Below are 25,783 nucleotides of genomic sequence, written 5' to 3'. Positions count from 1 at the left end.
AAAAAAAAAAAAAAAAGAAAAAAGAAAATAAACTTCAAATTTTAATACAACAAATTCTATTTGTGGTATAATCTAAATAATGCTAATATAATTTAGAGAAAAAACAAATGATTTAGTAACAAGGCATAAAGGGATTTTCCTTACATATAATATGCTAAATATTACTCATTTTTAAATGGTGCCACTTGGTAACGAAATACCATAACTTTATTTGCTTGCTTTAAAGTAAACTGGCCATTCTGGAAATCAGATTTGTGTTTTAACAGATTTACGCAAGCAGTCCACTGAAGAGTGGAGCAAAATTTATCATAAATTTGACCTCATTTTATAAAATTCATGATGAAAAATTTTCCTCTTACATTATTTCATGTAATTTTAAAACTATAAACTACTTTCCCAGAAAGCTGAAATGTGCAATACTCTGAAATCGCCTAAATTGATACTGTTATTCTTAAAACATAAAATCAAATAAATGGTCATTCATATAGCACCAAAAATGTCTTTGGAAAAAACAATACTCATATCCACTTACTATCCAAGGTTTCATAAAGAAAAAAAACTTTAACCCCAAATATATAAAATAAAACATGTTTATTTTACCATAGGAAGTGATAATCTAAAGTATAAGATGCTAATTTCCAAATGTATCCTGGCTTGTGTATAGCCTTGGTCAAATGATCCATTGTATCAGAAAGATAAAGAAAAAATAATCATATTTCAGTAATTCTATACATCCTAAGAGGGAAGATGGCACATTTAAGTGGTTGATAAATTTGAAAAGCTGATTAAACATAATAATCACCATGTTGGAGGAAGACATAAAAATCAGAGAACAGATTTTTTTAATATTAAAAATGTGACATGAAAATTATACCATTTTAGAAAGGAATATAAAAAGGCAGGAGTTAAAAATAGTGGGACTAATATCATAGAAAACTATCCATGAGGAAGGTCAAATTCATTTTCAACATGTAAAAAGGATAAAGAGTAGAGGTATTTAAAAAGATTCTTAATGAGACAAATGTTAAAATATGGAACCCAATCTCAGACAAATACATAGAAAGGAGTAAGGGCCAACTCTAATGTGCATAAGGTATCCCATCCTATAGCAAATCAGATATATAGGTACACTTGATGCCGTAAATTTTTTAAAAAATTGTCCTTTTTGTTGCGTGTGCACCATAAATTTGAGTCAGCACCAGCGACAGCTCTGCAGTCCTCCTATGTGGTACTGATCAGGTGGTTGCAGAGCTTCAGCTCACAGCAACACAATGCAGCTGAGCAGGCAAGCACAGCCCACAGCCAGAAACAGTTCCGACTCTCCAGAACAAGACGACCTTTAAGCTTTAAGTTTCCCAGAGAAAATGAGATGCTGATGTTGAAGACGACACTACGGTAAGATGTTATTTAAATCAGTAAAAGGCTGACTTTGGAATCTTTTTCCTTTTTAAGAAAAAGTCAACGTTAAGATTAAATATATATTCAATAGCAAGTGCATGCACCAGAAATTTGCTGCAGTGTCAGTTGAGGGATATTTTTTATATATTCATTCACTTTGTAAATATATTGTTTTCCTTTAAAATGGGCACTGAAATATACAGAAAAAACCACTTTATAAAATGTGAGGTTAATAGGTACAGTGTTGGTCTGGATTTTTCAAGTGCCTTTTACAAAGATATATTTATCCTAAAAACAAAAAGATAACATTTCGAAGAACTGCTTTAATATCTAAATAAAATCTACCCTATACACACACATTGAATTACATTACTGCAGAGATTAAAAAAAAAAAAGACACGACAGCCATTTTTTCTCATCTGAGTAAGAAAGCATATCATCAAAAATAGTAATAGCTTACAACTGCAACTCTTTATTTGCAAAGAATGCTATTTTATCATATTAAGGCTCTGGAAAGATAAATAAGAAAGAATATGGTTAGAAAAGGGGGGAGGGGGAGAGAAAATAAAGGAGAAAATGCAGGAGAGAGTAGGGAGAGAGTCTCTCTCTACCACATAGCCCAATTGAAGGATTAAGCATTTGGACTATAAATGAAGGGGAGCTTTGTTAGTTTAATCACTGGAACAATTATAAAAGGACTCAACAACAACGAGGTTTATTGAAAATTTTGCCTAATGCTAAGTGACCCATGCAGATGCCTAAACTGTATTTGCATATTAAAAGAAGGGTGTATCTGTTTGTTTCTAGGCTTTGATGGAATATCAGATATTGAAAATGTCTCTCTGCCTGTTCATCCTTCTGTTTCTCACACCTGGTATTTTATGCATTTGTCCTCTGCAATGTATATGCACAGAAAGGCACAGGCATGTGGACTGTTCAGGTAGAAACTTGACTACATTACCATCTGGACTGCAAGAGAATATTATACATTTAAACCTGTCTTATAACCACTTTACTGATCTGCATAACCAGTTAACCCAATATACCAATCTGAGGACCCTGGACATTTCAAACAACAGGCTTGAAAGCCTGCCTGCTCAGTTACCTCGGTCTCTGTGGAACATGTCTGCTGCTAACAACAACATTAAACTTCTTGACAAATCTGATACTGCTTATCAGTGGAATCTTAAATATCTGGATGTTTCTAAGAATATGCTGGAAAAGGTTGTTCTCATTAAAAATACACTAAGAAGTCTTGAGGTTCTCAACCTCAGTAGTAACAAACTTTGGACAGTTCCAACCAACATGCCTTTCAAACTACATATCGTGGACCTGTCTAATAATTCTTTGACACAAATCCTTCCAGGTACATTAATAAACCTGACAAATCTCACGCATCTCTACCTGCACAACAATAAGTTCACATTCATTCCAGACCAATCTTTTGACCAGCTCTTTCAGTTGCAAGAGATAACCCTTTACAATAACAGGTGGTCATGTGACCATAAACAAAACATTACTTACTTACTGAAGTGGATGATGGAAACAAAAGCCCAAGTGATAGGGACTCCATGTTCTACCCAAATATCATCTTTAAAGGAACATAACATATATCCCACACCTTCTGGATTTACCTCAAGCTTATTCACTGTAAGTGGGATGCAGACAGTGGACACCATTAACTCTCTGAGTGTGGTAACTCAACCCAAAGTGACCAAAATCCCCAAACAATATCGAACAAAGGAAACAACGTTTGGTGCCACTCTAAGCAAAGACACCACCTTTACTAGCACTGATAAGGCTTTTGTGCCCTATCCAGAAGATACATCCACAGAGACTATCAATTCACATGAAGCAGCAGCTGCAACTCTAACTATTCATCTCCAAGATGGAATGGTTACAAACACAAGCCTCACTAGCTCAACAAAATCATCCCCAACACCCATGACCCTAAGTATCACTAGTGGCATGCCAAATAATTTCTCTGAAATGCCTCAACAAAGCACAACCCTTAACTTACGGAGGGAAGAGACAACCACAAACGTAAAGACTCAATTACCTTCTGTGGCAAATGCTTGGAAAGTAAATGCTTCATTTCTCTTAATGCTCAATGTTGTGGTCATGCTGGCTGTCTGAGGGTCTGCATTTTCTGAAACTAATGAAAGCACTCCTCCCTGATGTACAGTTGGGAAAATATGTCCATATCTAACCAGTGATTCAAGCTATATTAAGTATTCAAGAAAGCCAGTCTTAACATTTCTGACTCTGATGTAAATGAAGTAACTTGTCTTAAATAAAAGAAATGCACAATGCCTTGGTACTTGCTGCTATTTTACTGTCTTAATTAAGTAAACTAATGAGTTTCTTTTATAAAAAAATGTTTTCTTTTTAAGGCTTCAATTTATTGCACAAAATATAAAGCATCTAAACTTTAATATGTATTTTATGTATGTTTACACTGTCAAACATCTGGAAAATAAAAGGTCTATGCTCATAACTGTGTCATTTGGCTTTCTAGTCATATCAACTTTATCAGAATAAAAATGACCTCACCATTTTTGTTCTAGGGTACCTTGGTAAAATCTTTAAGGAAAATAGAACGGTGGTAGTATCCAAGGATTTTGTCACTGAAGTAAAATCGCAGCTGCCATCCCATGAATGGTTATATTACATTATTATTTTACAGACAAGTCATAATTGTTTTAAATCTAAATGATGTCCTGCTTCTGAGGAACTCTTGGCTACTTTACAGATTATATAATGGACAAAAGCTCTTCAAAAAGCTAGAAGACACTAGGCTTTGCATTTTAATAAGAAAAGTTTAATGGTTTTGTTTTTTGCATGTAAAAAAAAGTGTTAAAACCACAATGAAAAAATTTAAAAACACATAAAGAAGCAGTTTTAGTGCAGATTTAACACATCATTAATGGAAAATTTAAATATTTATAAAATCAAAATCCTACTACATGAAGGAGAAGAAAATTTGTATTTTGCAAATCAGAAATCAGAATGTGACTTACCTACATTAAACATAAGATTAGCTTAAGAATAAAATCATTGAGTCTGACCAACTTGGGCAGTACTGAGGGAGGAAGAGAGGAAGGAGAGAGAGAAAGGGAAAAGGGCATTTGGTACTACAACCAGGTGTTGAACCCAATAAAACAGACTGAGGACTAAGGCTAGGCATGGGACAGATCTTGACACTCCAAATCAAACCACACTGGAACTCCAACTAAAAGATAATCACTGAGAAATTTTCTACAAATATGAAAGTTAGCCACCTTATGAATTAGTAACAAACATAAGAAACAGCCACAAGGCAGCAAAAGAAGTCCTGAAACAGGATAGATTAAAATGCAAGATAGGAAAACTGAGATGGATGAGACACAAATGTGGTATTTAATTTGTGAGACGTAAGGCAGAATCTCATTTCAAGCATTTCTAGAGGTGGGAAAAAACTATAGAAAGGAATTTTTATGTTCCTTCATAAAAACTTTTAAAAATTCAGATAGCCTCCTTTGCTGGTTTAGGAACATTTCTACTGAGAGAGAGAAAAGTAACAACATTTTAACGTGGTTTTTTTTTTTTTTTTTTGCTTTTTAAAGACCAGGATTATGGAAAAATTACCATCAAGCTTCAACAAAAGAGTCTTCTTTTACGCTATCTAGTACAGTGGCTCTTGAACATTTTCTGCCCTAGCAAACCTGATTGGCTCACTGTGTCAGGGAATGTCACCATGAAGAAACAGGATTATTTGAAAAAGTCCCCTAAATGATTTTAAAATGCATTACCTCTCTATATGGGGAGACCATCTCCACTCCCTCCCAAACACTGATTAGTACCTTCACCATCCATGATAGGGACTAATTGCTTAGATAATCCCTACTCTACCATATACTTGTGTATTATTTAAAAAAACATATACACCGACTTCCACAGAAAGTAGTTTTTTTTTTTTTTTTTTTTTTTTGAGACGAAGTCTAGCTCTTATTCCCCAGGCTGGAGTGCAATGGCGCAATCTCGGCTCACTGCAACCTCCCCCTCCCGGGTCCAAGCAATTCTCCTGCCTCAGCCTCCCAAGTATCTGGGATTACAGACACCTGCCAACACACCCGACTAATTTTAGTATTTTCAGTAGAGATGGGGCTTCACCATGTTGGCCAGGCTGGTCTCAAACTCCTGACCTCAGGTGATTCGCCTGCCTCGGCCTCCCAAAGTTCTGGGATTACAGGCATGAGCCACCGTGCCCGCCCAGAAAGTAGGTTTCTTAGAGGTAACTGTCTTTTCCTCTGAGGATACCAAAAATTCAATGCTGTCTTAGAATTTTTAGGGAGAAAACTAATAAGAAAGTCAAATTACGGACTACTGCATTAGGAGCACCTATGGATTATGTCAACCCTACAGACATGTCTGCAAAATGCATAGTCTAACTTGGTAAATTTACAAGTACAATATATGTCAACTACTCAGACTCTAGGTCCTTAGACAGAAGTATTATCTAGCCTTAAAGTAAAGTTGACCCTTGAACAACATGGGCACACTTATAATTTTTTTCAACCAAACGCAGATTGAAAGTATAGTATTTGTGGGATGTGAAACCCACATACTGTATAAATAGGTTCCATAAGGAAGCACATTCCTCAGGGCCGATTTTGGGATTCGAATATGTGCAGATTTTGGTATACACAGGGATCTGCTAACCAATCCCCGAGATACACTGAGGGAAACTATAATTAGATAGTATTCCCTTCCAAAGAAATTGTATTCTTATTATTAACAGAAAAAGGCTCATTATTTGCCACTAAGTACTACTGTATTACTGGCTCCAGAAAAATTTCAAAATGTATTAGTCCTCAGCATCTATCTCTCAAGCACATCAAATATGTATGCATATGTGTACAGATATACACATACCTATATACACATATATCTATCTCCACCCATCCATCCCTAAGGCTTGGCTCTACTTTACAGGCAATTTGCCTCTGCCACTTCTCAGCTGTATGACCATAGACAAGTTATTTCACTGCTCTAAGTCACAGTTTCCTCATCTATAAAATGGGCTAGCAGAACTCACAGTGTTTTATTTTTTCTGAAGATTAAATAACATAATTCACATAAACCCTTCAAAGTGTCTTGGCTCACCTACATTCCTAGATGCAGTAATGTTGTTGTTGTGAGGATTATTATGACATCTGTATGTCCAAACCCAATGCTATGAGAAATTCCCATATATGGAAACATTTCAGCTCTACATACTGAAAGCAAGGGAATGCAAGGATGTGCTTGCTTTAGTCTCTTCTCTGCTAGAAACCAGGTTTAGATCAGTGAAATAGGGACCCAGAAGAAAGTCAGAAAGACATTCACTTATCACAGCAGAATGAGAAGATGTCTTCTATGGCTAACTTAAAAGATCACAAATATGTGCTATTCAGTATCTTCCATAATGATGCTATCAAACAACAGCAAATTCCTTTAATCCCAAAAATGTCAGACAAGAGTTAACCTAAAATCTTTCATAAAATTATTCCTTATAAAATATATTTTAAGAACTAGATAAAAGAATGTATTACACACTACCACCCAACATCTTGTTGGTGAAGAGTAACTTATATTTCTATTAAAATCACAATCAAAACAAGGATGCCCACTATTGCCAATCTTTTTAACAATATTTGGGAAATTTCAAAACAAAAAAAAACCTGAAATAACAGATATTGGCAACAAATAATTAGAAAATTATGGGAAAAAATATACAATGTCAAGAAGTAACATTAACATGAAATATGCAGGATCAAAAGGGAAAAATCTGAAAAATATTAATGAGAAGTATAAACTAAGACTTGATGCAGATGACAAACTAAGGTCTCTCCATTCATTCATTCTTTCACTCAACAAATATTTAGTCAGCACCTGGAACATATCGAACACTAAGGTACAGAGGACTTCGGTGGGATACTATAAAGTTGCAATTATTTCTAGTATAGTTTATAGATTAAGGCAATTCTGAAAAATATTCCAATGAGAAACATTTTGGAACCTTAAATCCACTTAGAAACATAAGCAAGAATAGAAAAAGAAGTAAACACTACAGTTATATTAGCCTATTTATTTATTTATTTCATACAGAGTCTTGCTCTGTTACCCAGGCTAGAATGCAGTGGTGCGATCTTGGCTCACTGCATCCTCCACTTCCTGGGTTCAAGCAATTCTTCTGCTTCAGCCTCCTGAGTAGCTAAGACTACAGATGTGTGCCACCACGTCCAGCTAATTTTTGTATTTTTAGTAGAGATCGGGTTTCACCATGTTGGCCAGGCTGGTCTTGAACTCCTGACCTCAGGTGATCTGCTTGCCTCGGCCTCCCAAAGTGCTGGGATTTCAGACGTGAGCCACCATGCCCAGCCGATATTAGCTTTTCTTGAGAGAGAAACATATATCAGCCATAATAATTAGGACAGAATGATAGTGGCATAAAAATAGATAACCACAATACAGAAACAACAGCACAATGAGAGCGCAGGTACACAGAAGAACTGAATATGTGACCAAGCTTTACTTACTAGCTGTGTCACTTCAGCAAATTAGGTTTCTGTGCCTCTATTTCCTTACAGGGTTGTTGTGAGAAGAAAATGAGAAAATACAGATAAAGTGTTTAGAACACTGCCTAGCACATAGTAAATTCTCAAACATTGTTTGCTGTGGAAAGAAAAATCAGAAACCAAAGGGGAAGAGAAAGACTCAATAAATGAGATGAGGAAATTGGAAAAAAGTTCAGTTTAACACTCACTTCATGTGATACACTGACAAAGTGAAAGAAAACATGAACAAGGAAGTCATAAAACCAGCAGAAGAATTTAAAAATATTTGTAAGTCTTCAGGTGGAAGGCTATTTAATTATTAAAAAAAATCACAAAGAAATTATCAACAGATTGGTCTATACAAAATCCCCATTATGCTGAAACAACCAGCCTGATAAAAATATTCAAATAAAATGGTGTAAAGGAGGTTGTTAATCAGGAGCTCATAAAATTGATGAGAAAAAAATCTTAAAATTCGCAATAAATAAATGGGCAAAGGACATAAAAAGAATGTTTACAAGATATGAAACACTATGATTAATATATGGGAATATGGCCAACCACATAATTGAGGAAAGCAATAAAAATGTGATATCATTTTTCACTATTAAAATAGCAAGCAATTAAAAAAAAATAAAAACCAACGATGGGAAAGGTAGAATGAAATGGCCATGTTCACATATTGGCACAATTCTTTGGGAAAGCAATCTGGCAATGAAATTTTTAAAAAGTAAGATATTTTAACTTTTGTCTACAGTTAAGGTATTTAAAATTTCGCCTATAGGTAAATCACAGCATTCTTTCTAACAAGAAAAACTGAAACAATGATAAATATCCACTATTGGGAAATTAAGTAAACGATGACCCACTGACCAGAATATGTGGCCAATAAAAATATTTATGAAGAGTTTTTTAAAGTGTGAAATGTGGGAAATGCAAATATTAGAAAAATAAGAAAAAATTACAGGACATAGAGCCATGTATTAAAAAGTAACAAAAAGAAACATGCCAAAATGCTAATACTGCAGACCAAGCATATATTATTACCTGCCTTGTCCTTGAAATAGCCAAGAGATCTAAGAAAAGAACTATTGAAATGTTTGTCTAGGGCATCCAGACTGAGTAAGAAAATAAGAGAAGTAAGAAGACACAAATGAACTGTGTACCAACCTTTCCCTTTCAATAATTTCTCGTATCTCAGAATAAAATCTAAATTCTTAATATGGTTTACTGCATGATCAGGGTCTTGCTTCCCTTTAGAGTATCATCTTAAAATTTTCCAGCTCTCTAACATTTTATAGTTCAAACAAACAAAATATCCTCTGCCCCTCAATCACCATGTTTCGTGTCACTAGGCTTTCAGAGAAGCTGCATGTCCTCTCTTCTTCTTCTTGACCTCTCAAACCCTACTCATCCTTTTGATTTCAGCTTAGACATTCACTTGCCCCTAGAAGTTTGGTTTTTTTGACCATCTTTATCCGCGTTTATAAATAAAAGAATGAATTAACATAGATCAAAGATGTGACTAGTGGACTAACAATGACCTACTTAGGTCAGACCAAGTCAAACCTGATAGTCTTATTCTAGAGTCTAAGTTTCTTTCATTTATTTCAAAGTTACAGCTTCAAAGTCCTGAGAAAAGAGAGATCAAAGAAAAGGTAAGAATGAGGGAGGATTTGGCTAGGCTACTACTAGTCATATAAGAAACTAGTTCTGGGTCAGGCACCATGGCTCATGCCTGTAACCTCAATAATTTGGGAGGCCAAGGTGGGTGGATCATTTGAGGTCAGGAGTTCGAGACCAGCCTGGTCAACATGATGAAACCCTATCGCTACTAAAAATATAAAAATTAGTTGGCCATGGTGGCAGGCACCTATAATCCTAGCTACTCAGGAGACCGAGGCAGGAGAATCACTTGAACCCGGGAGGCGGACGTTGCAGTGAGCCAAGGTCGCGCCACTGCACTCCAGCCTGGGTGACAAGAGCAAGACTCTGTCTCCCCCTCAAAAAAACAAACAAACAAACAAACAAACAAACAAACAAACTAGTTCTGGGCAATGTGGAGTTACCTTTGGAACAATTCTAGAGAAAGGTTAATTCTGATACCCGTGAACAATTCAGTACAGAAAACTCTTCGAGGGAAGTTAGCAGAGAAGTAGAAACAAATGTCACCTTAAGGTGTCACTAATGTGTTAAGCAGATTAATACATTTCACACTTAGAAAACTGTGGTGCAAAGTGAGGTCTTTAAGAAGTTCAACTTTTAAGAAATGCCAGTTTGGTTCAATAGCCCCAACTTCATTAAACATATTTAAGAGCCAGGTGAGACGCATGCTCAACACACCCATTTATCCTTATCTAGAAAGCCTGGCCTGAGATTCCGAATCTAAATTTCTGGAAAGTTACTGATGAGCCCAGGAGCAGTGGCTCATGCCTGTAATCCCAGCACATTGGGAGGCCAAGGTGGGCAGATTGCTTGAGCTCTGAGCCCAGCAAACCCTGTTTCTATAAAAAAAAAAACACAAAAAGTAGCCAAGTGTGGTGGCATGTGCCTGTAGTCCCAGCTACTTGGGAGGCTGAGGTGGGAGGATGGCTTGAGCCCAGGAGGCAGATGCTACAGTGAGCTGAGATCATGCCACTGTACTCTAGCCTGGGTGACAGAGCCAGACCCTGTGTCACACACACACACACACACACAAAGTTACGAATGAGATCAAAGCACAGAAGTTAAACATACATACACACTCACTAAAAACAGGAAAACTGCTTTGCTCCTGTCTGATCAAAATAATTCTAACTATATTGGTGGTTTAATAGCAAAGCATGACATAAAGTTTATCACTTGTGTGTGTTTTTACCTTGGGCAAGTGATTAAATGTGTCCTCTGATAAAAAATATGGTTAAGAACATATATTCCAGAGGTGTTTTAAGGAATAGATTAAAACACGTATATTAAAGCACTTTGTGGGTGCTATATAGCCATTTTAATGATTACTATCCTTTGTACAAGAGATTCTTGGATAATTAACAAGATTAGAAGTGAAAATGACTGAAACAGTAATAGTAAATAGTTTCCCATATATCCGACATCTTCAGTTATGCTTCAAATAATTAATTTACAAGGTTTGCTATTTATCCCCTGAAAAAAATTATTTAGCAGTAAAAAATTAGATGTCTGAATATTTCACATAGATACCAGAAGGCTAAAGATCAATAAATCTAATTAAATACTCACACCAGGAAATGCAGTTTTTCACTTTGTATTATTTTGTTGCCCATAGTCACAGGTGAAACATACTAAACGCCTCTGGAAGGCTGATGGAATTCGCATAAATGTCAAATGCTTGCCTCAACAGAAAATAAACTAAGACTTAATGGCTTTTCATTGAGAAAGAAGAAAAACAAAACATAAGTAAGGGAAGACAAGGATGCCATACACCACAATAACCACTGGAAAAGCCCTAATTTGCCATCCAAAGCCTCAGCGACCACTATCACATTTGAGATACTATGTAGTGTAAGAGTAACTGGCATACAACCACATCCATTTATGAGTTCTATTATTTAGACATTAAATACTCAGCTGTATTTCCTCATACCAATGACAAATAATCTAAGAAAGCAAACAATTGTTTAAAAACAGTTTCACCTATTTATAGGATCTAAAATTTCCTCATGGTATGGCTTTTCCACAAGATCACATGACATTTTTTTTTTTGCTTTAACAAAATATACTTGGATAAAGTATTATGAGTCTCTTGCCTCGACTTTAAATTCTACAAAAAAAGGTGCAGGTCATTAAATATGAGCTTAGAGACACCTTGTAAAAGCTAAAGTCTCTTTAAAACATATTAAAATAGGCTGGGCGCAATGGCTCACGCCTGTAAGCACTTTGGCCAAGTGCTGGCCAAGACGGGCAGATTACCTGACATCAGGACTTGGAGACCAGCCTGGCCAACAGGAGAAGAACCTGTCTTTACTAAGAATACATAAATGAGCCAGGCATGTTGGCATGCACCTGTAATCCCAGCTACTCGGGAGGCTGAGGCAGAAGAATCACTTGAACCCAGGAGGTGGAGGTCGCAGGGAGCCGAGATCGCTCCACTGCACTCCACCCTGGGCAACAGAGCAAGACACCGTCTTAAAACAGAAAACAACAAAAAAGCATATTAAAAGTATCAAGGAATCACTTGAAATTAGTAAAAAAAAAATTCATATATTAACTATGAGTTGACTATAAACTGATTTTAAATTTAAACATAAATGTCATACATGATACACCTCATTTTCTGTATATTTCTTCAAAGTAGCCATGTTGGATCGCTATACTTTTACTCCAATGATACCATCACTACTGAAAACAACTCCGGGGCCGTTCCTTTCAAATACCACTAAGAGCTAGTTTACAAGTTATATAACAAAACTTTTTTTTTTTTTTTAAGACAGGGTCTCACTGTCACCCAGGCTGGAGTGCAGCCTTGACCTCCTAGGCTAAAGTGATTCTCCAGCCTCAGCCTCACAAGCAGCTGAAACTACAGGCTCTCGTCACCACTCTCTACTAATTTTTTACACAGAAGGAGTTTCATCATGTTGCCTAGGTTTGTCTCAAGCTCCTGGGCTCAAGCAATCCACCTGCCTTGGCTTCCCAAAGTGCTGGGACTACAAGTGTGAGTCACCATGTCCAGCAGAAAAACCTTATCTTAAACAAAAAACAGTATCACTAAACGTGACATTTTGTCTTGCTTATCAAAAAATTTCAAGTGTGAAGATTTTCCACATTCTACAAGAATGTATTTCAGACTCTGACAACACTTCCAAAAAATTATTTCCCTAAAATGTTGTGCTCAAAGGTGGCACAGTTTGAACTCAGCGCATTACCTCCAATGGTGACTCTTCTGAGATGAACAACGTTCATTTGGATGCATTTATTCTTACATGCTTGTTTCAGAATTTTTCCACTTTTTATTTTTTATTTTTTTTAAAGACAGAGTCTCACTCTGTCTTGCCCAGTTTGGAGTGCAGTGGTGCAATCTCGGTTCACTGCAACCTCCGTCTCCCAGGTTCAAGCGATTCTCCTGTCTCAGCCTCCCAAGTAGCTGGGACTACAGCCATGTGCCACCACACTTGGCTATTTATTTATTAAGATGGAGTCTCATGCTGTCACCCAGGCTGGAATGCAGTGGTGTTATCTTGGCTCACTGCAACCTCTGCCTCCCGGGCTCAAGTGGTTCTCCCGCCTCAACCTCCTGAGTAGCTGGGATTACAGGCACGCACAGCATGCCCAGCTAATTTTTGTATTTTTAGTAGAGATGGGGTTTTGCCATGTTGGCCAGGTTGGTCACGAACTCCTGACCTCAAGTGATCTGCCCGTCTCGGCCTTCCAATGTGCTGGGATTACAGGCGTGAGCCACCACGCCCTGCCTCCACATTGTTTTATAGACTTAAACTTCATAATTATATCTCAATGGATTATTTCCTTTGAGGATTAAACACTTAAACTGAAATAAATGAACCACAGTTGATTCAAGAAAACAACTTTTGGCAAGGCACAGTGGCTTATGCCCGTAATCCTAGCACTTTGGGATACCAAAGCAGGTGGATCACCTGAGGTCAGGAGTTCCATGAGACCAGCCTGGCCAACCCCATCTCTATAAAAAAATACAAAAATTAGGTCAGGCACGGTGGCTCACACCTGTAATCCCAGCATTTTGGGAGGCCAAGGCAGGCAGATCACTTCAGGTCAGGAGCTCAAGACCAGCCTGGCCAACATGGTGAAACCCCATCTGTACTAAAAATAAAAAACTTAGCTGGGCATGGTGGCACATGCCTGTAATCCCAGCTACTCAGGAGACTGAGGCAGGGGAAGCGCTTGAACCTTGGTGGGGCGGAGGTTGCAGTGAGCTGAGATCTCACCATTGCACTCCAGGCTGGGTGACATAGTGAGACTTTATCTCCAAAAAAAAAGAAAAAACAAAACAAAAATTAGCCAGGTGTGGTGGTGCATGCCTGTAATCCCAGCTACTCAAGAGGCTGAGGCAGGAGAATTGCTTGCTTCCAGGAGGCAGAGTTTGCAGTGAGCAGAGAGTGTGCCACTGCATTCCAGCCTAGGTGATAAGAGTGAGACTTGGTCTCAAAACAAACAAACAATAACAAAAATCTTTTTACAGAGCAACAGATGGATTGCAACCACTATCATTTTTTGTATGTGTCAAGTCATAACCACCATATTATTCAGAATGTATCAATCACTAAATCATCTTTGTTGTACAAGGCAAAGACTTGCTTTACCACTAACACCCAGGACCACTTTACTTATATAAACCAAGTTATCAGAGAAAACAAAACCACTCAAGAAATCTTTTGGCTCAATTCAGAATTCCAATTCCAATCACAAGTATTAAATCAAGTCTTTTTCCTTCAAACTGTAGTCATGTAGGTCTATAATTAAAAAGGGTAATTAGGCCCGGTAAGGTGCTCATGCCCGTAATTCTAACACTTTGGGAGGCCAAGGTGGATCATTTGAGTCCAAGAGTTTGAGATCAGCCTGGGCAACATGACAAACCCTGTCTTTACAAAAAAAATACAAAAATCAGCTAGGCATGGTGTTTCTAAAACAAAAAACAAAAAACAAAAAACAAAAATTAGTCTGGCATGGTGGTGCACACCTATAGTTCCAGCTACTCAGGAGGCTGAGCTGGAAGGATCACTTGAGCCCAGGGAGGCTGAGGCAGTAGTGAGCTGTGATTGCACCACTGTACTTCAGCCTGGGCAACAGAGTGAGACCCTGTTCCAAAAAAACAAAAACAAAAATACTAGTAATTAGTTTGTTTTGTTTTGTTTTGTTTTTGAGACGGAGTCTCACTCTGTCACCCAGGTTGGAGTGCAGTGGCACAACCTCGGCTCACTGCAAGCTCCGCCTCTCAGGTTCATGCCATTCTCCTGCCTCAGCCTCCTACGCAGCTGGGACTACAGGCGCCCGCCACCATGCCCGACTTTTTGTATTTTTAGTAGACACGTGGTTTCACCGTGTTAGCCAGGATGGTCTCGATCTCCTGACCTCATGATCCACCCGCCTCGGTCTCCCAAAGTGTTGGGATTACAGGCGTAAGCCTGTGTCCGGCCTTAGTTTTAATACTATCATTGAACGATTACATACAAAACGTAGATTCTCTGTATATCCAAATAAAGACATCTAAGACCTGGAAGTTAAAGTTCAAAGTGTGAACAGAAAATTTATGCTCCAAGATGGTCATTGTTAAACAGTGGTTTAACAACGTTAATGTTTCTATGGTTTATGTTTCTATGGTTTAGAAAAGGAGGGATTTATCAAAATTCGTCTAGAAAGACAATACCAAGTGTTGGGTGAAGATGTACAGAAATTGGAACTCTCATTCACTGCTGGGGACAATGTAAAATAATGCAGCTACTTTGGAAAATCATTTGGCAGTTCCTCTAGAGTTAAACACTGAGGTACCATATGGTTCAATTTCACTTCTAGATATATATCTAAAAACACTGAATGCATATATCCACACAAAAACTTACATATTATATGATACAATAGAATATTATTCAGCTGTAAAAAGGGATAAAGTTCTGATACATGCTACAACATGGATCAATCTTGAAAACATTAAAGTAAAAGAAGGCAGTCACAAAAGAGCACATATTATATGATTCCACTTATATGAAATATCTAAACTGTGCAAATTCATAGAGACAGAAAGCAGATTAGTGGTTGCCAGGGGCTGAGGTGGGGCAGGAGGAAAGGGGAGTGACTGTTGATGGCTATGGGGTTTCTTTTTGGGGTGATGAAAATGTTTACAATTAGATAGTGGTAATGAGTGCACAACTCTGAATATGCAAAATTCTATACTTAAAAAGAAAGTTTTTTTTTTTTTTTTTTGAGACAGGGTCTCTCTCCATTTTCCAGGCTAGAGTACAGTGGCTTGATCTTAGCTCGCTGCCGCCTCAACCTGCTGGGCTCAAGTGATTCTCCCACCTCAGCCTCCTGAGTAGCTGGGACTACAGGCATGAACCACCACATCCAGCTAATTTTTGTATTTTTTTGTAGAGGCAGGTGTCGCTGGTCTCGAACTCCTGGGCTCAAGTGACTCTTCTACCTCAGCCTCCCAAAGTGCAGGGATTACAGGTGTCAGCCACTGTGCCCAGCCAATTGTACTTCAGAAAGGGTGAATTTCATTTCAATGAAGCTTTTTTTGTTTTGTTTTTTTTAAACTTGCCTAGAGGAGTCAGAGTCAGGTTATCAAGATGGGTATTAAATGGAAAAGATAATGTCCCATGATAAAGGAAGGGCATTCAAATCAGATGGAAAGAGTATGTAAAAGCAGAGAGGCATGTGAGCATGTCAGGGCATGGCATAGGGGGCAATGGTGAGACGGTCAGCATAGCTGAAGTACATAGTAGTTTAAAGCGTCCTTCTACAGACATTACCAAACACTATGATGATTTAAGATGATTAACCAGTCTTCTATTATTCCATATAAATGATCAATTGAGACAAATGGTTTTAAGACTTTTTTTCCTACTATTATAGTAGAGATAATGTACAAAACATTCATTTGTCATTCTGAGCTTTTTGGGCAGACTTTGTGGCTTTGCCAGCTCCTAGAGTCTTCTTGGATCAACTGCCCTGATGATACCCTCAACAATGTATCATAAACACTTCCCTGATAATAGTCCAGAAGTTCACACAGGCTTACTTAGAATCACATCACAACGACAGTAGAATAATCAGATTTTCAGAATACAAGGTCAGCATCTAGCCTCTTACCAAAATGACTTTTGATCTGCTTTGGCTCAGCAACTGTGCAAGTTAGGTGAGCAGTATAACAGATTATGAAGAGACTTGTATGAGATGCTAAAAAATATTTTTATAAGCCAGTGGGGCTTTTTGAAATGTAGTACATATATGATTGGGTGCTACATGAAACAGGCATTTCATAGTTCTGTATTTCCTTTTACTGTTAACTTTTGTTGGTTTTCTAGTTATGGCTATCAATATTGATTTTCCATTTACAGTATAAATTTTCCTTTAAGAAAAAAAGTCTATAAAAATACTGAATAGATAATATAGATGGTTATGAAGAAATGGCAAAAAAAAAAAAAAAAAAAAAAATCCCCAAAGTGGTACATGAATGTCTTAAGCATGAAAACTTAGCTAAAAGGAGCACATAAAGATTTCACCTGGAAGTGAGATGGTCACAATTCAGAGAGATGATTCTGGCAGTAATGTGTAAGATGAAGGTGATGGGGTAAAATACCAGTGACAAATACTCCAATTAGGAAATTGTTGTAATAGCCTAGACCAGAGGTCTGCAAAGTATGGCCCACTTGCAATATCCTGCCCACAGCCTGCTTGTGATCTGTTTTTATATGGCCTCCAGGCTAAGTATGGTTCTTACTTTTTTTTTTTTTTTTTTTTTTTGAGACAGAGTCTCACTCTGTCACTCAGGACGGAATGCAGTGGCACGATCTCAGTTCACTGCAACCTCTGCCTCGCAGGTTCAAGCGATTCTCCTGCCCCAGCCTCCTGAGTAGCTGGGATTACAGCACAAGACACCACGCCCAGCTAATGTATCTTTAGTGGAGACAGGGTTTCACCATGTTGGCCAGGCTAGTCTGAAACTCCTGACATCATGATCCACCTGCCTCAGATTCCCAAAGTGCTGTAATTACAGGTGTGGGTTCTTACATTTTTAAAGCATTTTTTTTTTTTTTTTAAAAAAAAAAAAGAAGAAAAGAAAAAGAAAAAAAAAACTTTATATGGGCTATAAAGCCTAAAATGTTTACTATTTGGTCCTTTACAGAGAAAGTTTGCCACCCCCAGCTTGGACAACTGCTGAAGCTACCAAATAAGTTTGTAGCATGACAGTGAAGCATAAAACACAATTTCTGAAGCAGAATCAACACGACTTAATGACTAATCAGATATATGTGGTAAGAGCAGTAAAAAATTAAGATTCTGTAAACTCAGACAGATAGGGATACTGTCAGGCCTCTGAGCCCAAGCCAAGCCATCACATCCCCTGTGACTTGCACATATACGCCCAGATGGCCTGAAGTAACTGAAGAATCACAAAAGAAGTGCAAATGCCCTGCCTTGCCTTAACTGATGACATTCCACCACAAAAGAAGTGAAAATGGCCGGTCTTTGCCTTAAGGGATGATATTATCTTGTGAAATTCCTTTTCCTGGCTCATCCTGGCTCAAAAAGCTCCCCCACTAAGCACCTTGTGACCCCCACTCCTGCCTGCCAGAGAACCACCCCACTTTGACTGTAATTTTCCTTTACCTACCCAAATCCTATGAAACGGCCCCACCCTTATCTCCCTTCGCTGACTCTCTTTTTGGACTCAGCCCGCCTGCACCCAGGTGAAATAAACAGCTATGTTGCTCACACAAAGCCTGTTTGGTGGTCTCTTCACATGGATGCGCATGACAGATACTATCATCCAAGAGAAGAAAACAGAAAGGAGAGTATCTTTTTAAAATTAAATCATTTTTCTTTGATTGTGAAAAATAAGTGACAACAAGCCAAAATTAGATAACAGACTTACAGTATTATACCATTAGGAAGACAAACTTGCTCAAAGATGGGCATTCACCCTGAGAACCTGTGTTTCATAACTAAAGAGAAATGTGTTCTTTTTCCTATATTAGATTTCTAAAATGAAGAGGCTGACATTTTACTATTGAAGAGAATCATGCTTATATACATTCTAGAAAGTACTCACAATTAGGCCTATTATAACAATGTCCTTTTTGCATATCTATTGTTCACAAAACTTCCAAATAGTTTCTTCCTTTTTTTTTTTTTTTTTTTAAGAGACTGGAATTCTTTGTTGCCCAAACTGGATTCTGGGCTCAAACGACCCTCCCACCTCAGGCTCCCAAGTAGCCAGGATTACAAAATAGTTTTTTGAAAAACAACTGTCTACACTAAAAGTCCACTTTTCAGTGCTATATACTACTAAAATGTTTTAAATGTTCTACTTTTAAATATAGGTTAAAAACCTAGTAGCATAAAAATTTTAATCCTGAAAACCTGAATTGCTTTCAGACAAGATCAGGTGCATTCAGGGTGGTATGGCTGTAGGCCTGAACTGCTTTCAGAAATAACCAAACATACATAAATTCATTTCAAAACACAATTTTTTTGAGACAGGGTCTCGCTCTGTCCCCTTAACTGGATGAACTGCAGTGGAGGGAACATAGTTCACTGCAACCGTGAACTCCTGGGCTCAGGCAATCCTCTTGCCTCAGCTTCCCAAGTGGCTAACACTACACAGGTGTGTGCCACCACACCTGGTTAATTTTTTTAAAAATATATTTTGTAGAGACAGGGTCTCATGCTGTTGCCCAGGCTGGTCTCAAACTCCTGGTTTCAAGTGATTCTCTTGCCTTGGCCTCCTAAAGCACTGGGATTATAGGTATGAGCTACTGAAGCTGGCCTCATTTCAAACTTTAGAAGTCCTATTTAAACAAGACATGAAGGCCAGGTGCGGTGGCTCACACCTGTAATCCCAGCACTTTGGGAGGCCGAGGTGGGCAGAACACCTGAGGTCAGGAGTTCGAGACCAGCCTGGCCAACATGGTGAAACCCCATCTCTACTAAAAATACGAAAATTAGTAGGGTGTGGTGGTGAGTGCCTGTAATCCCAGCTACTCAGGAGGCTGAGGCAGGAGAATCACTTGAATCCCGGAGGCGTAGGTAGAAGTGAGCCGAGATCGCGCCACTGCACTCCAGCCTGGGCAACAAGAGCGAAACTCCGTCTCAAAAAAAAAAAAATTGTAAAATAAATAAATAAATGAGACATGAGGCACAGGTGCAATGAACATAGACATGGCATAAAACTTAATAGGGTTTTCTAAACAAAACAAAAAAAAAATTGCCAAGGTAATGTCTGTGCAAATATCACTCAAGAAAAGATCTCTGTGTTCTTTTCATGGAAAAAAAATATATATATATATCCAAAAAGACCAAGGAAAAAAATTACAGAAGGGAAAATTGGACCTGTTTCTAAAGTAAAATATTAAAACTGCAATTTGAAATTCTCAAGAAAGTGCTGTATGAAATTTATGATCATTCTCATGATTTTCAGAAATTACTTTTTTCCATTTTCTTAAGAATTTTGGAAGAATCGATACATGAGGGAAGACAGTTCTGGAAACATTTCAAAAACAGATCAACTGAAAGTAGCAATGTAAGTATATAAAGAAAGACACTATTTTTAAACTTAATTTTTGCTTTTTAGAGACAAGGTCTTGCTTTGTTGCCCAGGTTAGGGTATCCATAGCTCACTGTAGCCTTGAATTCCTGGGCTCAAGCAATCCTCCTACATCAGCCTCCTGAGTTGCTGGGACTATAGCTCACATCCCACCATGCCTGGTTGATTTTAGGAAGATGATACAGTGTACATACTGTTTGTAGCAATTAAAGTTCTAGCAGGAAACAGGTGGCACATTCAAATTGAGATATTAGAGATTATGTATAAAGGAGAAGGCAGGTTTTAAGGAAACTCTAAGAGACAGTGTGATACTACACCTGAAGTAGTGAGTGCAGGAAGCAGTTAGCAAAAAGTAGACGCAGAGTAGGTTGTGTGGAGAGGGTCACCCAACAAAAACCATACTGCGTGGAGGGATGCAGCCAGCCCACAGGGACCCTACAGAAAGGGAGCCAAAAATATATACATCCTAACCTTACTCTCTTTCTTCCCTCCAATCTTCTGCTTGTATTCCCTATGGGCCAGCTGAAAGCCAGAGAGGAGAGGAGCCCAAAGATACCCTCTGCACAGAGCAGGGTAAAGAACAGAGTGGATTTGAAGAGGCAAAGGCAAAATGTCCAGCATGTAATTATGTTAGTCAGCACAAACTAATTTCTGTCACAAATAATCCCAAAATATCACTGGCTAGGACAACAAAAGTTTATTTCCCTTAGATCATGTCTTCTAATGGTTTTACCATCTTCTAGGGTCTTGGCGACCCCCTCCACTGAACCGTCTGTTTCTAGTAGGTGTTGACAGAAGAAAGCAAGAATGGAAGATTGGTGAGAAGTTAAGACATCAGGCTTAAAAATGATATACAGTTGACCCTTAAACAACACGGGTTTGAATCGTGCTAATCCTTCCACCTCTGCCAGCCCAGGGACAGTAAGACCAATCCCTCTTTCTCCTCTACCTACTCAACATGAAGATAATGAGGATGAAGACCTTCATGATAATCCACTTCCACTCAGAGAATAGTAAATATATTTTCTCTTCCTCATGATTTTCTGAGCTACATTTTCTTTTCTCAAGCTTATTTCACTCTAAGAATATAGTATATACACCATTAACTTACAAAACATGTTAATCTGTTTATGTTATCAAAAAGTTTCCGATCAACAGTCTGTTAGTAGTTAAGTTTTTGGGGAGTCAAAAGTTATACGTAGATTTTCAATTGTGTGGAGATACAGTGCCCCTAACCCCACTGTTGTTCAAGGGTCGATTGTACATCACTGGAACTGACATTTTAGTGGCCAGAACTCAGTCAGACGGTACCACCTATCAGAATGCTAAGAGTGGCATGGTGCTGTGCCCAGAAGGAAGAGGAACATGAATATGCTAAGTACTACTCTTATCATGTATTATGTAACACTCCAGTAAAAACTGGAACAGCACCCCAAAATCAATCTCATCAATATTTCTGCAGTGAAACATTTACTATCCACACTAAGTGAAACAAATAAAGATAGCTAAAAACCTCACACCAATGCAGATAAGGCATTTGCACCAAATAAATTGTGGTGTCAAACTTTTTTATTTTTGATAAAACTTAAGGTTTTTGGAGGATTTTTGGATTTCAGATTACAGACAAGGGATTATGTGCATTATGATCCACATTGTACAAATGAAGAAATCCTCTCAAAACAGCAGCCAGGAAAGTAGAGATGAAAGTTAAACTCAGGCCTATGTCTTCCAAATTTATGCTAATGTGAAGGGAAAACTGCAAATAACCAAATAACTTTTACTTTAGACATTAATTATACCAGCCCTCCGACATGGTGAAACAGGAGGTATTTCAATGAATTCCAATACTTACTGTGTCCTTTTTTTTTTTTCTTTTTTTGAGATGGAGTCTTGCTCTGTGCCCCAGGCTGGAGTGCAGTGGTGTGATCTCAGCTCACTGCAACCTCCGCCTCCCGGGTTCAACCAATTCTCCTGACTCAGCCTCCCGAGTAGCTGGGACTACAGGCGCGTGCCACCACGCCCGGCTAATTTTTTGTATTTTTAGTAGAAAAGGGGTTTCACTGTGTTAGCCAGGATGGTCTCGATCTCCTGACCTCATGATCTGCCCACCTTGGCCTCCCAAAGTGCTGGAATTACAGGCATGAGCCACTGCACCTGGCCCTGTATCCTATTCTTTATAAGCACTCGATATTTCAGAAGGTAGAGGGAATAGAAGGAATAGGAGGTGGTATCTTACCACAAAAAAGCCAGAATATGGTGGAAGATTTAGTTTCTTTAGTGAAAAGGAGACTCTGATAAGTATAAAATACTAAAATGACTGATTCTGATGTGAAGAATTAGGGAAGGATCCTATAAAAGGTGCTGACATGAGTGCAACTTGAAGAAACAACACAATTTTGAATGAGGAAAGTACAGTAGTACCCCCTTAACTGTGGGGGATATGTTCCAAGACCCCTCAGGGATACGTGAAACCAGAGAACTACAGTATTGAACCCAATATATACTGTTTTTTTTCCTATACATAAATGCCTGTGATACAGTTTAATTATAAATTAGGCACAGTAAGAGATTAAAAACAATAAAATAAAAGTTATAGCAATATACTATAATAAAAGCTATGTGCACATGGTCTCTCTCTCAAAATATCTTATTGTACTATACTCGCCCTTCTTGTGATGATGTGATATGACACAATGCCTATGTGGTAAGATGAGGTGAGTTGACTGATGCAGCACTGTGACATAGTGCTGGGTTATTAACCTTCTCATAATACATCCAACTTATGAATTGTTTATTTCTGGAATTTTCTATTCAGTATTTCCAGGCCATGGTGGACCATGGGTAATTGAAACTATGGAAAGTGAAACTTAGGATAAGAGGGGGCTATTACTATACTTTGGGCGAGTTGAGGAGGCTGCACAAAGATATTTGGTGGGTATTTGAAGACCCGAATAACGGCAAATTGATTTTTGTTTGTTTGGGAGCATTTGAGTACTAAATAGTACTAAATAGAATTTAAATTTTACTTAATCATCATCAAGAGGCCTGGGGAGCTTAAGAGAAATAAGAAAGAGAAGATAATGAGAAACCCAATGTTGGAGAAACATTTGGCTAGGTGATGATACAATTAACCAAGAGATTATGAGAATAATATATGTAGATACAAAAATAGGAAGCAGAAAATGCTACCTTTTGAATTTTAAACAAGTTGAGACTGAGGTGTTTGAAGCATCAATAAAGAGTTGTGTAAGTGTAGTACTCAAAAGATCAGGATTAGAAAAATAAAGTCACAGTTTGCTCAAGTTCGAAACACTACTATTACTATTATCAACTATATGCCCCTAAAGAAATCCACAGAATGAGCAAGTGAGCAGAGAGAGGACAATGACAAACTCCTGTAAATTACTGTGGTACTCTGATTCATAATATCTACTCTGGTTGCTAAGAAACTTTTTTTGTTTACTTCTTAGATCTGACCATATTAACCTCTGGTTAAGTGAAGTTATTATATATACCACATAAATAAGATTTACCAAGCATGATTCTATTCATGGTTTATTCATTCAGGGGAAAAATGATCTTCATAGCACAGTAAAACAAGCAAGGAACATGTACCGGCTTGTATTTCTGCCATTTATGTTGTAATTTCCTTGTATGTCAACACCATTGTTCACAGCCCTGCAATTTTTAAAGTATGCTGGCCAATGTGATGAAAACATTAGCACAATACAACTCAACTTCCTTATATGCTAGTTATCATGGAAAACTCTTGGCTGACCAAAAGACAAAACTCCTTTAAAAAATTTACTTTATGCACTTCAAGGTGAGTGGTTTAATACATTAAAAAACCATACACAAACACACAAAAGTTTGTAAACTTAGTATGAAAAAGTATCACTTTCATATGTAGTCCTTTTCTTAAGTTTCGTATTAATGAAGTTTAACTTCTTTTCCAAGGTTACTTTATTTACCAAAAATTAAATACCTGAAATGTTATATTACTGAATTATTTTTTAAACTTCAAAATAACCATGGGTAGAAACTACCCTATGTTCTAAGAAAAAAGCAGACATCTTTAATACACTTACTTGGTTTAAAATCATAATAATCACAGCAGGCAAAACAGTAAATTCATCTAGTTAGAGTCAATCCAGTGAAGCAATTCATTAATGTATACATGGATAAGAGAAATAACAAATGCTATTCACTGGATTCTTTAAATAAGCAAGCAGATTTTAGAACTTTATTTGAATTCTTTAATCTCTGCCAAAGTCTATCTGTTTATGCGTAGTTGTCTGGAAACACTCAGTTGGATACTTCCAAAGAGCAAATGGCAGGTCAAGTTTAGAACACGTGACTTCCTCACTAATTATATTTAAATAGAATGTAGTGAGTGAGAAATCAGATTCCCCATAGACACTGGAGAAAGACTGAATTCTTACTCTTCAAAGAAAAATATCAAAAGGTAACATTAATTTGAAATGTTCTCAATTACATATTAGAGCCAAATGCAACTTTTACTATATATGTTAAGAGTTTTACAGTTAAAATTTGGGCTTTAAGTCACAGACTTAAGTTCTAGCTTGGGTCATTTTTAGATATGCACCCTCAGACAAGTTATGTCCCTTGTCTGAGCCCATTTACAAAATGAAGGAGTTGGTTTTGCTCATTTCTAAATCTTAAAACTATGAACTTACTAGTTTTTTGTTGTTGTTTTAACGAAGAAAATCTCATCCCAGCACTGGGGAAATCCTACAGTTTAACCTCTTTAGTCTCTGGAGTAAATATTTAGAAGTAATATCCTAATTTGTGACCTAAACTAAAACCTTAAATTGTTGGAATAAAGGTCATAAGAAAATTTCATTATTTCTTTTGTTGCTCTACTGTCCCAAATTGTCTCTCAGCCTTTGCCCCTACCCTACTCTATACTGATCTCAAGCCCCCATATTTATTGTATTGAATGTCTAGTGTTTTTTTTTTCCTTTTTTAAATAGAAAAATGCCAATTAAGCTCTTTTTTAGTCTTTGGATTGTTTTTGCCTTCAGCTGGTAGCCCTCAATAGAAAATAGGTCTTCTGTCAGCAGATGTTGACAACAAAGAAAGGGAAGCTTTTTATTTGTTCACTAACAGTGAAAAAGCAAACATTTACATAACACAAATGTACTGATAAACACAATTAAGGATATATGCTTGCCTATTTGTGATCCATGTGTTCAATTAAAATTATCTAATTACTGTGAAACAGAGGAGGATGATGTTCAAGCTATCACTGATCGGCCTGCTCTTCATGTTTGTTAACATTCCGGGAACAACTTCAACATCAACAACCTCAAATTCTATGGCAGTATCCAGTACCGTATCAAGCCTGAATACCGGGACGAGCACCAATCCCAGAATGAACACCAATCCTGGGACAAGTCCAGATCTCAAAATGACCTCGAGTCCCAAGATGACTCCAAATTCCAACACAAGTCTGAATACAGCAGTGACCCCAAAGACAGCCACAACTATGAATATGAACACTGTGACAAATGGTAGCAGCAATCCCAGAATGAAC

General features: G+C 37.6%; 2 protein-coding genes across 3 annotated transcripts in view; one reads left to right on the top strand and one right to left on the bottom strand.

Moving 5' to 3' along the window:
- The window catches only part of NF1 (neurofibromin 1), a 301,105-nt gene that overhangs the window by 79,688 nt on the left and 195,634 nt on the right, over positions 1–25,783 (bottom strand). The gene's annotated exons all lie outside the window — the stretch shown is intronic.
- OMG (oligodendrocyte myelin glycoprotein) lies at positions 1,129–3,895 on the top strand. The gene is made up of 2 exons (XM_011993096.1): positions 1,129–1,395; positions 2,206–3,895. The coding sequence occupies exon 2, from the start codon at positions 2,212–2,214 to the stop codon at positions 3,532–3,534; it is 1,323 nt and encodes a 440-aa protein (XP_011848486.1). The 5' UTR covers positions 1,129–1,395; positions 2,206–2,211; the 3' UTR covers positions 3,535–3,895.

The sequence above is a fragment of the Mandrillus leucophaeus genome, unplaced genomic scaffold (assembly GCF_000951045.1).
Source record: "Mandrillus leucophaeus isolate KB7577 unplaced genomic scaffold, Mleu.le_1.0 Scaffold425, whole genome shotgun sequence".
Lineage (NCBI taxonomy): Eukaryota > Metazoa > Chordata > Mammalia > Primates > Cercopithecidae > Mandrillus > Mandrillus leucophaeus.
Note: the sequence above shows the minus strand (reverse complement) of the source record. Positions and strands in the feature narration are given on the sequence as shown.